At 31.6% G+C, this 12,561-nt stretch overlaps 2 protein-coding genes across 2 annotated transcripts; one reads left to right on the top strand and one right to left on the bottom strand.

Moving 5' to 3' along the window:
- Nucleotides 1-1,885: 1,885 nt before the first annotated feature.
- On the bottom strand, nucleotides 1,886-3,105 carry LOC115967849 (heavy metal-associated isoprenylated plant protein 45-like). The gene is made up of 3 exons (XM_031087005.1): nucleotides 3,053-3,105; nucleotides 2,875-2,950; nucleotides 1,886-2,161 (listed from the first exon to the last, which is right to left on the bottom strand). Exons 1-3 carry the CDS (start codon nucleotides 3,056-3,058, stop codon nucleotides 1,965-1,967), a joined length of 279 nt encoding a protein of 92 aa, XP_030942865.1. The 5' UTR covers nucleotides 3,059-3,105; the 3' UTR covers nucleotides 1,886-1,964.
- Nucleotides 3,106-8,183: 5,078 nt separating this feature from the next.
- Nucleotides 8,184-11,092, top strand: LOC115967488 (3-ketoacyl-CoA synthase 10-like). Its single transcript, XM_031086591.1, has 3 exons — nucleotides 8,184-8,699; nucleotides 9,454-10,038; nucleotides 10,243-11,092. Exons 1-3 carry the CDS (start codon nucleotides 8,307-8,309, stop codon nucleotides 10,786-10,788), a joined length of 1,524 nt encoding a protein of 507 aa, XP_030942451.1. The 5' UTR covers nucleotides 8,184-8,306; the 3' UTR covers nucleotides 10,789-11,092.
- Nucleotides 11,093-12,561: the final 1,469 nt, after the last annotated feature.

The following is a 12,561-nucleotide window of genomic DNA, read 5'->3' as shown; positions in this document are numbered from 1 at the left end:
CACAGGCGCAGGGCTGTTAGACGCAATCCAAACGCTCACTTAGTGTGCATTTGGGATAAGTTGAATTTTTCAACTTATCTCCACTCTCAATTTATTTTTGGTACTATTCATGGGTTCCATTACACTTTTTGATACTATTCATGAGTTTTACTGTATTATTTAGCTAACTTTTACTTTTATTTACAGTACTTTTAGCAAAAAGTTTTCAGTTTCAGTTTAATAAACTATTCCCAGAGCACACTTATTGTGAAAGAGTGTGTGTGTGTGTGTGTTTTTTTTTTTTTTTTTTTTTTTTTTGGTATTTAATTAGTGTGTCACCTAAGTAAAAATTATGTGCAAGTAATGTGCTATTAATTTTTGTCTAACTTAACAATGCAAAATGTAACAAATGTCATAGTTTAGAGTGTAAAGTGTGTATTTGAATAGTTTAAGGTATAAAGTGTATTTTGGTGTATAGTTTAGGGTGGTAAGGGTGATAAAGTGTAATTTTCCTAAACTTAGAAAATGGTTTCAATTTAAAGCTTTTATTCACCTCTGTTATTTATACTTATTTTGGATAGGAATGAAGTAGAGAAGATGGAAAAAGTATTGAAAAAACATTATATTTCACCTAATTAGAAAATTTTAATTTTTTGGTAATCAATTTCTCACTCAAAACAAATCTTTGTCTGTCTGCCCTTTCACTTCATTGGTAGTCAAATTGATTTATGAGAAACTCTAAGTCAAATGTAGAGTTTTAATAAATGAATTCTGATTTGCTATGTTGATGTCCAAAATAATAAAAATGAATGATGAAGATAAAGAAAAGCCTTATATTGAAATTGTTTGATAAGTTTGGGATTTTAATTGACAAAATTTAAAGCATGAGACTTCATTTGAAACATGGTAGAAAAATTTGGATTTTTTTTTAATTATGCAATTTCACCTAAAATAAAAATCTTAACGTGTAATGTAGTTCATGAATATAGCACACACCTTTTTTGTTTTTGGTATTTGGTGCTTTTATTTTATTTTAAAGTGTAAATAAGATGATTGTATACTTCAAAAATCTAACAAGAAGAGTTAAGAGCCTTATAACTCAATTGACATATCTTGGTATTCGAATGGGATTCAAATCTTTCCTCACTCAATTATCGAATTATCAAAATTAAAAGTTACACTAGAAGGGGCCAATATTACTAGATTATGAGATGGTGCATATATATAACACTTAGTTATAGTTTATTGTTTGATATAGAGTTCTCCTTTCAAGCTATTGGTAGGAACACTCCATATAAATAATTAAATATAACAAATTATTATTGGATAAGCTATTTCTCGCATTGAATCCTCTAATTTTTATTTAGCCATAAGACCTGTGACATTTAAAAAATAAGTTTGTCTCATATGTTTCATATTTCTTTTTAGTCTTTTTGGTCTTCTTAAATCTTATGTATTTCTCATCCCTATCTATTAAAAAAGGTCCTTCACATAAAATATTACAAATATTGTATACCACAACACTAGTAGTTTCACAAATTCTAAATAGTTCAACTAATAAAATTTCTTAAGAATCTTGATTTTGAATCAATGACACACCCAAAGGAATTGATATCTTGACTTAATGATACAAAAAAATAATTATGAAGCAAAGTCATAGGCTCAAATCCTATCAAATCCATGGGAAAAAAAAACCTAGTAGTTTACTAGTTTTTCAACTTTTACAAGCATTAGAGAATGAGATATGATATTAATATGGGTAAGAGCCTTGAATTATTTTATGGTGTTTCCAACAGAGACATTTGGAGATCAAATCACATTCCCTTACTTTTGTAATTATTGCATTATTTTTAAAAAAATTGGTCATATTTTAGCAGGAAAATCAGATTTTGCAGCAATTATTCTTGACATTATACTCCACATGGATTCATGTTTTTGGTTTCTTCTAATTCAAGACAATAGAAGCATTACAATAATTTGAAGTTTCAAAAACCCCATCTAGGGATATTAATGCACCCAAAACGTCCAGCCAGTCTAGGCTCCTCTTGGCGACACGATGATGATGACCACAACTCTGCTCTTCTTCCAGTCCTCCGCACGGCTTTTACAACTACTTTGCGATCAATGTAGCCCAACACTGTGATCTTGCTCATTACTACATCAATTTCCACACACGTTACCCCTGTAATAATAGATTAGATAATTAATTAACTTGCATGCATGCAAAAATGTTCTTGTCTTGGCCGAATCCACATTTTTTTATTATCATGATATAGCATTTGATTTTTGTGGCTTTTAAGAATTACGAACATTTCAAACACTAAAAAATGTCTATTTGGCTTTGTGAGTTGTCACCCCTAATTTAAGGCGAATGAGAATTATTTCATACATCGGTTGCATGCTATATACAACCTTATGGATTAGGACCATATATAGCATTGTCCCATTTGTGTCACTGCAAGCAATTAACGTTTGGGAGGTGAAAGTCAGGGTTCTTCTTTCATTTACAATGTCATGGATTGTCTCATGAATGTTTTATTAAAAAAAAAAAAAAAAAACTCAATTACACTTTTAACCCTTAAAGTTTGAGAATTTTCATTTTACTCCATCACGTTTGATACTATTTTTAAATGTTTTATTTCTGTCCAAATTCATGACTAATCTGACCGATAAGAGAGATAAAATGAAAAAAGAAACGATGTTGTCTTGTATGTACTTAGTGGTCAAATCAATCACATAGATGAATGATCATTTTGAAAATGGCATGAAACTTGATGAACAAAAATGAAAAATTTAAAGCTCAAAGGAACCAAAATAAAACAATTTTGAAACTTAAAGAGTCAAAAAGTGTAATTTAGTAATATATATATATCTGCCTTTTTTCTTGTTACATACCTTTGATCCTGCACAAAGCTTTGCGAACTGATTTCTCACATGCCTTGCAGTGTAAGCGTACCTTTAACTCAACAACCTGTAACATGATATTAAAGTTTCATAACATTTTGTTTGAATAACTATGTGAAGCAGAGAAAATGACAATCAATGAAGAGACTTAAAAAGAAAATATAGACACCTCCATGGCTTTGAAAGAAATATAGGGCTGGGAGGAAGACAAGCTGAAATTGTTAATGGAAGCATTGAAAGCAAGGTGGGTTGGATCATTGATGAGTTTTATATAGGTCAGCTGCAATTGTTGATTAACAAATTAAAATTTTTTAGGAAGGTGAGTGAAATGATGATGAATTTCATCATGACTGATTATGCATAGTAACATGCAGCGTGTGGCCGGCCATCCCTTACATTAAAGTACACGTTTTCTGTTTCTCAAAAAGAAAGAAAAAAAGTACACGTTTTCTCACATAATTGTCATTTAGCATTTTATTTTGAACGGATAAATTATAATTTATCTATACGTGGTTTGGCTGAAATTTTAGTTGTTTACCTGTAATTATATAAAGCACACATTTAGCATTTTCTAACTAAATGTTGCATTTGAATGCTTAACTCTGCTCTCCAATTTGAAAAATGCAGGCCTAATTTTTCAGGAAGTGGTTTCTCCCCAGTTCCTACACTTTTTTCCCCTTAAAACAATAAAGATTCTGTTATTCAGGAAAAAAATGTCATTTTTATCTATATGTTATTGTTTAAGAATTTATCAAGCAATAGCATACGAAAATGCACTTATGTGTTCAATATCTTCTTATTCTCTCTGGTTTTTATTTAATTTAATTCTTAGTTTATCAAGCAATTGGAAATCATTGTTTTCTTCCTATTTTTTTTTTTTCTTAAAAATGCTATGACTTGTACAAAGATGTCAGGCCAAATAATTTGAGTTTACACAGCGAGAAAAAAAAAAAAAAAAAAAGGATCAATATGACCTTCCCACCTATACAAAACATAAGAGGATAAAATTTAAACTCATGTAAGAAAAAACATCTTCGAATAAATCAGTGAGAGCTACTAAATCTTCTATTATATGGTTCTTATGGTGGATTATGTTATTTATCCATCATTCTACTAAAAGATTTTTACCTGTTTAAAATAACCGAGTCAGTTTAACTAATTTTTTTATTTTATATTTTTTATTATAAGCTAACTCAGCAATCTTAAACAAATATGAGTCTTTTAGTGGAATGGTGGACAAGTGACATGGTCCACCATGAAGACCGTATAATTTCTCATAATTATTAATCTTATTCAACCTAAGTTCATGGACCTGTTACCGCATCATCCATGAGCAAACACCCCATCTGTGCTTGGACCTTCATACATTTTTTGAGCTCCTATCTCTTTTGAAACATCCTTCCATATATATGTGTGTGTGTATATCAGGATTATTCATGATTCACCTTCAAAAATTTCAAAATACATGTACCAAAAAAGTCTAGAATTCCATAAAGAAACAGGGGAGAGCTTAGTCTTAAGAACCAACATACTTGTACTCAAATGCTGCAGCACAATTCTCTCTTAAAACTCTGCTAAAATTAATCTTAAATTTGTTTTGTAAACAATAATGGACAAAAATAGTTATTCCTTGGAGTGAAACAAGTGGGCAACAACCCACTTTCATAGATGGGCACAATCCATTAGAGAAAATACCATATTCACAAAGTTTGGTGTTGTTCTGTCCCTGAGACTGATCATCCAATTGGGTCGATGAATCGAGGTCTAGAAATTGACCATGGCGACTCCGAAACCCTAACTCAGTTGCTCAAAGTAATTAATTTTACTCTTTATTTGTTAATTTTTTTTTGGAACTTTGTAATAAACTGAATTGATTAACAGAGAGATTTTTTGGGTTTTGACTAGTGAGTGATGAAAGAATGAATGGAAACAAAGAGACCGATTTTGTGAGACTGTTGGGGTTTTAGGAGTTTGAAAAATTATTGGGTTTTACTTTTAAAGCATGCGTTTTCTTTTAGGTAGTGTTTTCTAAAAATAAAATGCTAAAATGCAAATTGCAACTTCTATGTTTGGCTGAAATTTATTTCAATACTCTAATTTTACTTTTGTTCAATTAAGCTTAGTTTTAAATTTATTCAATTTAGGAAATTTTTTCTAATTTTTTTTCTTTTAAAATTACCGTTAAAAAAAAAAAAAAACTATTTTCACATAAAAAAGTGAGTGTGAAGATAATGACCAAAAAAGGAAACGAAAGGCGTGGACGGGTATTAATGTAGTAAAATATAATCTTTGGACTAGAAAGTTCAGCCCAATATCATGTAGAACCTCTCAAAAATGAAAAAGGCCCAAGGAGTTGCTAGACTTGGGCCTACATTTCTGGGTTCTTTCACTTCTTTGAGCCATTATGGTGGTTGCCTAAACCCGAAATCGTTAAAAAAAATATATGCAAAAAATTTCATTTTAAAAATTTACACCTATATTTTTCACATAAAATATTTTTAGATAAAATTAAATTTTAGACCTATAATTTAGGAATATAAAAAATTAAATCCTATAATTTAAAAAGTAATAAATTAAACCTTGAGATTTCAAAAGTAATAAATTAAATCTTATAATTTAAAAAAATAAAAAAATAAAATCTAAGATTTAAATGAGTAATAAATTAAACCTTCAACCCATTTTAAACCCTAAATTTCGTTTCACTTAAATTAGTTAAGTCTAAATTGTTATTTTTGAAATTATACGATTTAATCTTTTCTTTTAACAATAGGGTTTAATTTTTCCAAATATTTGTCAGTGTGTTTTATATTAATGCATTTTTACACACTTAAGAGCATCTCCAACGTGTTAGTAAAAGTTTCACCAAGATCTTTATCCCAAAACCCACTTTTTTATATATAATATTTTATCTAATGACTTTTTCAAATCAATCTCTAACGAATTCATTAAATATTCTTTATTTATCACTTATATATTCTTTAAACAAATTGAGAGAGAGGCGTGGATGTTTTTTATTTGGGCAGAAACATTTGGTTCATCTTTAATAATTTGCTTGGTGAGAAGAACCATTATAGCAAACTAGCATTAGAGGTGTTCACGAACCTGCTTGGACCAGACCTAAACCAACTTAAACTGCCTACAAAATAAAGTAATTGCATCGAACCGCAGATGGAGGTGAGCAATTGCACTGCACTGCACAATGTGATGCGATTTTTGGTTTAATGTTAAGAAAACCGCACCGCATTGCACCCATATATATATGAATCTTGCATTTTAGACTAATTAAATATATATTATGTATTAAAACTGCACTGCACCTATTAATATATATGTTTTTTATATTCAATATATATTATAAATATTTAACATTTATTAAATATATTTAGATATATTTTTAATATATACGAAAATCAACCAAATTGCACTGCATTGCATGGTAATTGATTTATTAAATTATAGTGTGGTGCTAAATATGGCCTAAAAGTGCATCAAAGTGCACCGTGAACACCCCTAACTATCACTAGAAAAAACGATTATTTGATAACTAATTTATTGGAGGTCTTTTTTAAAGTGTGGTTCTCCAAATTTTAGAGAGAAAAATGGGTTTACTCATTTAATCATTACCACTCTATCTAGCAGGTCTATTTTATAAGTGTGACTTGTTAGAATAATGATCAAATAATTAAATTTACCATTTCCTCTTAGGCTTTCATCACTTGTCCTAACTATAATAAATTATTAGTTGTCCCAAAAACTTATGCCTACAATACATGAGTTTAACTTTTTAAGTGAGAGTGAAAACATGGTTTGAACTTAGAACCATTTGCTCTTATAGAATGATAAATTACCAATAGTAATGTTATAGATACAACTTTTTTCACAACATTTTTCACACTTGTTGAAGTAGTCTACTATGAATGGTGGATACAACTTTTTACATGGACCTATCACCTATTGCTTTCCCCACCACTCACAGTTAGGGGTGTTTATCTAATCCACCAATTTGACAAAATTGACCCAACCTAGCTAACTCAACATGATGTTTTTGGCTGGTTTTTCGTGGGTTGGTGGGTTAAGTTAGGTTCTAATTTTTTATTTTTCTAGCTTGGGTTGGGTCAGATCTGGATTGATTGTTTCTTCAACCCATCTGACCCAACCCACCCCACAATATATGTAAGTTCATTTTTATATCCTTATTTTAATTTTTTTTTTTAGTTTTATTAATTATGTTTATATTTTTTTAGTAACTATATATTTTTATTAATTATGTGAATTGTAATAATCTATTAAAAAAAATAGTGCTCAAATAGTTAATTAAAATCTTGCAAGGCATGAAACATGTAAATGCAACCTATCAATTCAACCTAACTAGTTGGGTTGGTTTTTACATACAAGATGAGTTGGGAATTTCTCACCCTGATCTAGTTGAATTTGGTTAAAAAAACCCTCTAACCTGACTAATGCACATTTTTATTCATAGTCGACCACTTTAATAATTGTGAAAAAAATCTAGTCAATAGCATTGCTAAATAACCAATTGTCTCAATTCTTTTTTTTTAAACCATTGCCCCAAAAATATTCTAATATGGAACATGACTTTACCTTAACCAAAATGAAAATTATCGATGACTTAAAATTGAGGGAAGTGAATAGTGAAAAGTAGTCTTTCATAGCGCAATATCTCAAAATTATCATACCATTTTACTAAGTTATTAGGCTGAATGAGAAGGCCCCACACCCCCCCCCCCCCACCCCCCCCCCCCCCAAAAAAAAGAAAAAGAAAACTAAAACTAAAACTAAAACTAAGTGAGTGTTTGGATCCGGATGAACCTGCGTTTGCATTTTGCATTTTGCTTCTTTTTTTGCACGCGTTTCAGCTTTAGGGAACAAGTGCACTGTTGAGTACTGTTCACACACTGTTGAGCTGTGATTTTTGACATTTCTGTGCACACCAGTGGGTCCCGTGCACTATTCCTAGGATCCACAAACCTCACTTTTCAGTAATTTTTTCATCAAAAATGGGTTTTACGGCACTATTCACATATTTAAAAATTATTTTGCTACAGTGTTTTCAATTTTCAATTTTCAGCTGTATCCAAACGGTCTCTAAAACTAAAACTAAAATTAAAACTATCCTCAGAAGTCAGACCCACAATTTCTCTGATGCAACAAACCCGCTGCTCTTGAGGGTTCATGCACAAAGAGCCTACTTTCTGTTACTACTCTTATGTTATATCCTTGACGTAACGTAACTACAAACTTCCATGCACTATATATCATATCACTTTTCTCCATTGATATATATATATATTAAACCAGTCGCACCACCATTCTTCATATCATCTTCCCTTTGAGATTTCTAGCAATTCTTGTGTCATTTTCATATCACAAAATTGAATTTTACTTCATAATCATATTCCCATATGGCAATGGAGCAAGAGCAATTTTCAACTGAAATTGTGAATCGAGGTCTTGATAATTCGGGGCCAAATGCCGGGTCTTTTTATTTCTATGTGAAGGTCCGGCCTAGATTGCCGGATTTTCTTAGCTCAGTTAACCTGAAATATGTGAAGCTTGGTTATGGTTATTTGCTTAGCCACAGCTTTTATTTCTTGGTTGCACCAGTCCTCCTGGTGATCTTGGGTGTTGAGTTAAGAAAGTTCACATGGGAAGATTTTCATCAGAAGTATGATCTTACAGATGCTCTCTTTATTGTGGGATTATTGGGTTTAATTCTATATATTTATCTCGATTTAACACCTCGGTCTACATATTTGGTTGATTTTGCTTGTTATCGCCCACCGAATGAGCTTAAGGTAACCTACCTTAATCATGCTCCTTTACAAAGATGCATTTAAATTTTTTCTTATTTGAAAGCATTTTATTAGACTGGTCTCTTGCTTAACATTAATGTAACATCAAATTTAGCATATCACAAAATTTACAATACATATTCATTTTCTTATGAACGATTTAGCAGAAGGTGAGGAGTAGATGAGGTTATATACATTGTCATTACTTATTACTTTCTTGGGTAAACAATATATTTGGTCCTTGAAATATGTTCAATTTTGGTCTCTTAATTTTCGAACATTTGGTTTTGATCCTTCAAACTTTTGAAGTGTAATTATTTAGTCGATCCAACTGTTTTCAGTCCTTTTTTTGCTTTCCATCCATTTCTTACATTTTTGTTCAATCTAATTTAGTTCTTTAAATATGAGGTTGGTTCATTTTAGTCCCTTAAATATGGAGTTAGTTCGAAATTGGTTCTTTAAATATGAAATGCCTAACATTTTATTAGTAACTTAAACAGAAAAATAGACTAAATGGCTAAATTATTAATATTTTAATTATTTGAAGGACCAAAATTGAATTTTTAAAATTAAGAAACCAAAATAAAACAAACTCATATTCGAGAGGGTCCAAAACAACATTTTACCCTACTTTGTTTGGCTGACCACTATGGATATCCATAATCAGATTAAGTTTGAAATAGGAATTCAGCATCATTGCAGCATCTATGTGAACATAAAGTGTAATGTTTTTTTTCAATTTATTGTACTTGCATAGATCTCAAAGGAGGAGTTCATTGAGTTAGCAAGAAAATCAGGCAGCTTCAATGATGCTGCCATTGAATTTCAGCAGCGTGCACTCAAAAATTCTGGAATAGGCAATGAGACCTATTTGCCCCGTGTAATTTTCAGCCCCAATCAGAAAATAACCCTAAAAGATGGCCGAGAAGAAGTAGGTGAAATCATGTTTGGTGCAATAAAGGACCTTTTTGCAGCCACCAAAATTAAGCCAAAGGACATAAGAATTCTTGTGGTGAATAGTGGCTCACTAAATACTACTCCATCCCTTTCATCAATGGTAGTAAACCATTTTAAGTTTAACCACAATATTCATAGCTTTAACCTTGGTGGCATGGGTTGTGCTGCTGGAATTATAGCTATTGATCTAGCTAAAGACCTTCTACTTGCATATCCGGGTGCATATGCTCTAGTAGTGAGCGCAGAAGCTGTAACTTACTCTTGGTACAAAGGTAATGAACCTGACATGCTCCTTCCAAATTGCTTCTTTCGAATGGGGGCTGCAGCCATGTTACTCTCAAGCTTCCGCCTTGATCGATGGCGCTCCAAGTATGAACTCAAGCAGGTACAACTTTTATGTACCATTTTGTTATGATATAAAATGTTTTGGGACTAAAGTTTTGTTGTTGTTAGAGGCCCCCTAGTTGTTGTCTCTAAATTTGAGTATTCTTTTCGAAGCACTAGAACAATCATGACTGGAGGTATGTTTTAATTAAGCTGTTTTCAATTTCTAACATATAATACTAATTATAGACCTTAAATGTTGCAGCTGGTTCGAACTAGCAAAGCCATGGATAATAGGAGCTTCAAAAGCATACATTTAAGAGAAGATGCAGAAGGAAGGCAAGGTATCTCGGTGAGCAAAGATGTGATTGAGGTGGGAGGCCATGCACTGAAGGCAAACATCACCACTCTTGGTCCACTAGTCCTACCTGTTTCTGAGCAACTTCATTTCTTCACCAATATGCTCTTTAAAAAGGAGAAAGCCAAGCCTTACATCCCTGACTACAAGCTTGCTTTCAACCATGCTTGCATATTGGCAGCAAGTAAGAAAGTGCTGGACGAGATACAAAAGAACTTGGAGCTCACTGAGGAGTACATGGAGGCATCAAGGAAAACTTTGGAGCGATTTGGGAACACTTCAAGTAGTAGTATTTGGTATGAATTGGCATACTTGGAAGCAAACTCAAGGATCAAGAAGGGTGATAGAATTTGGCAAGTCGCTTTTGGGTCAGGGTTCAAGTGTAATAGTGTTGTTTGGAAGGCTCTTAGGAATGTTGGGAAGCCTAAGCTGAGTCCGTGGATTGAGGATTAAGTCTATCTAGAGGATAATTCAAAGAAAAGAAGGATAAGATGATAATTGTAGTTGTTTGAAGTAGTAATGTTTAATATTAATAACAATGCTTGTTAGCCTATGTTTGGTATTCATAAATTACGACTATTTCAATCATTATTTCTTCTGTTAGCTAAAAAATTCTCAAAGAAGCTAGATAGATTTAAGTTACACTTTCTGTGATTTAACAAAAGCTGGAGCTCCATGTCAACTAAGGGGTGAGACTCTAAGATGGTCTTGGATTATAGAATTAATGAGGATGGTTCCACAAGATTGGCTTGTTTCATTGTGATATATTTACAAGGAAGCCGCTAGACACTAGTACCTAGTACCGACATCTATTATTTGAGAAAATAGTGGGTTTATGTGTTTTTGTTTTTGGGTTAAATAAGTTTGAGGTTAGGAAGTGATTTTATGGTTAAAGTTTAATAATATGATCCTCTATTTCTAGTGGATACCATGGAGTTGAGAACTATATATAAAGATGCAATTCAGATCCATCAAGCAAAACACCTGGGGCAAATATTGTGGATTGGCAAGCCATATATATTGATCGATATTATATAACAAATGGTTGTGGTTGGAGTTTTCCTTGAGTTCTTAAATTGTTTTGATTATGCATATTTGTTTTACAAGTTTTGATTAATTTTATGCAAAATTTGAACTCATGTTCCGTGTTAAATTAATTAATTGTGCATGATTTTCAGATCTAGAAAAGAAATAGCATTTCCAATTGAGCTTTGATGGATTAGCCACTATGGCCTTTTCCTATTTGGTCCTAAGGTTTTAGTTTGATATCTGTTCACTCTCTTAATCATATACTGAACATGGATTTAATTGAGGATTATGATTCTTGTAGCCAATCACAGCCAATAGGAATAAGGTTATGTTGATTTAAAAAGCGAGGTTATGTGACATACAATAATAAGAAATTCTTACTTGAAATTGACTGGTTTTTGATGTCCAAAATCAGAGGAATCTGATTTGAAGTTTGTTGGGGTCAATTTGCAGGAATGCCAAATAGAAGGAAAACTGTCCAAAACACCCCTTAGATTCGATAAATGTAAATAAATAAGGAGAGTTAAGTCCAAAATTCATGATACTCTTTAGAGTAAAGGTTAGTGGTGCATCACTAATCTTTATTCTTAGAGAAATATTTATAGTATCCTTATATAGTATACTAAATATTGGCTCCACCAATGCTTGACAGTATGATCTCCACCAATAACTCTATGTTAATTATTGGGAAATAGTATTTTATTGATCGTTGGGTTTAATGAGAATATATGACCTTAAAAAGGTGTAAATTTAGTTGAGTTACCATGGAGCTTGAACCCATATCATGATCTATTATTAGTTAATGTTCAAATCACCTAAGTAGTGAATAGTCATTAATGTTGTCTCATGCATTTAGTACTTTTGCCTTTAACTAACATACATACATTATCTTATCAAAAAAAAAAAAAAAAAAACTTACATACATTAATTCATGATAGATGACAATGTTAATTGGGCACAATTGTTAAGTTATTTAACCATACTTTACCACCGCACACTCTTGATGTGATTGTCACTCTACAAGTACAAAATTTTTGTGAGGTGTGGGGGGAGAGGCGAGGTCGGAGCTCAAGTGTTCATGAGAGAGTTTCACACATATATATACTTAGATTAGGTTAGAGAATAAGTGTAATTTTTTCTTACTTTTTAAAAAAAAAAAAATTTGTTAGGAAATTGTGAAATTGGATTTTTATTCAA

The sequence above is a fragment of the Quercus lobata genome, chromosome 11 (genome assembly GCF_001633185.2).
Source record: "Quercus lobata isolate SW786 chromosome 11, ValleyOak3.0 Primary Assembly, whole genome shotgun sequence".
NCBI classification, from domain to species: Eukaryota; Viridiplantae; Streptophyta; class Magnoliopsida; order Fagales; family Fagaceae; genus Quercus; species Quercus lobata.
The sequence above is the reverse complement of the archived record's forward strand: the minus strand, read 5'-3'. Positions and strand labels throughout refer to the sequence as shown.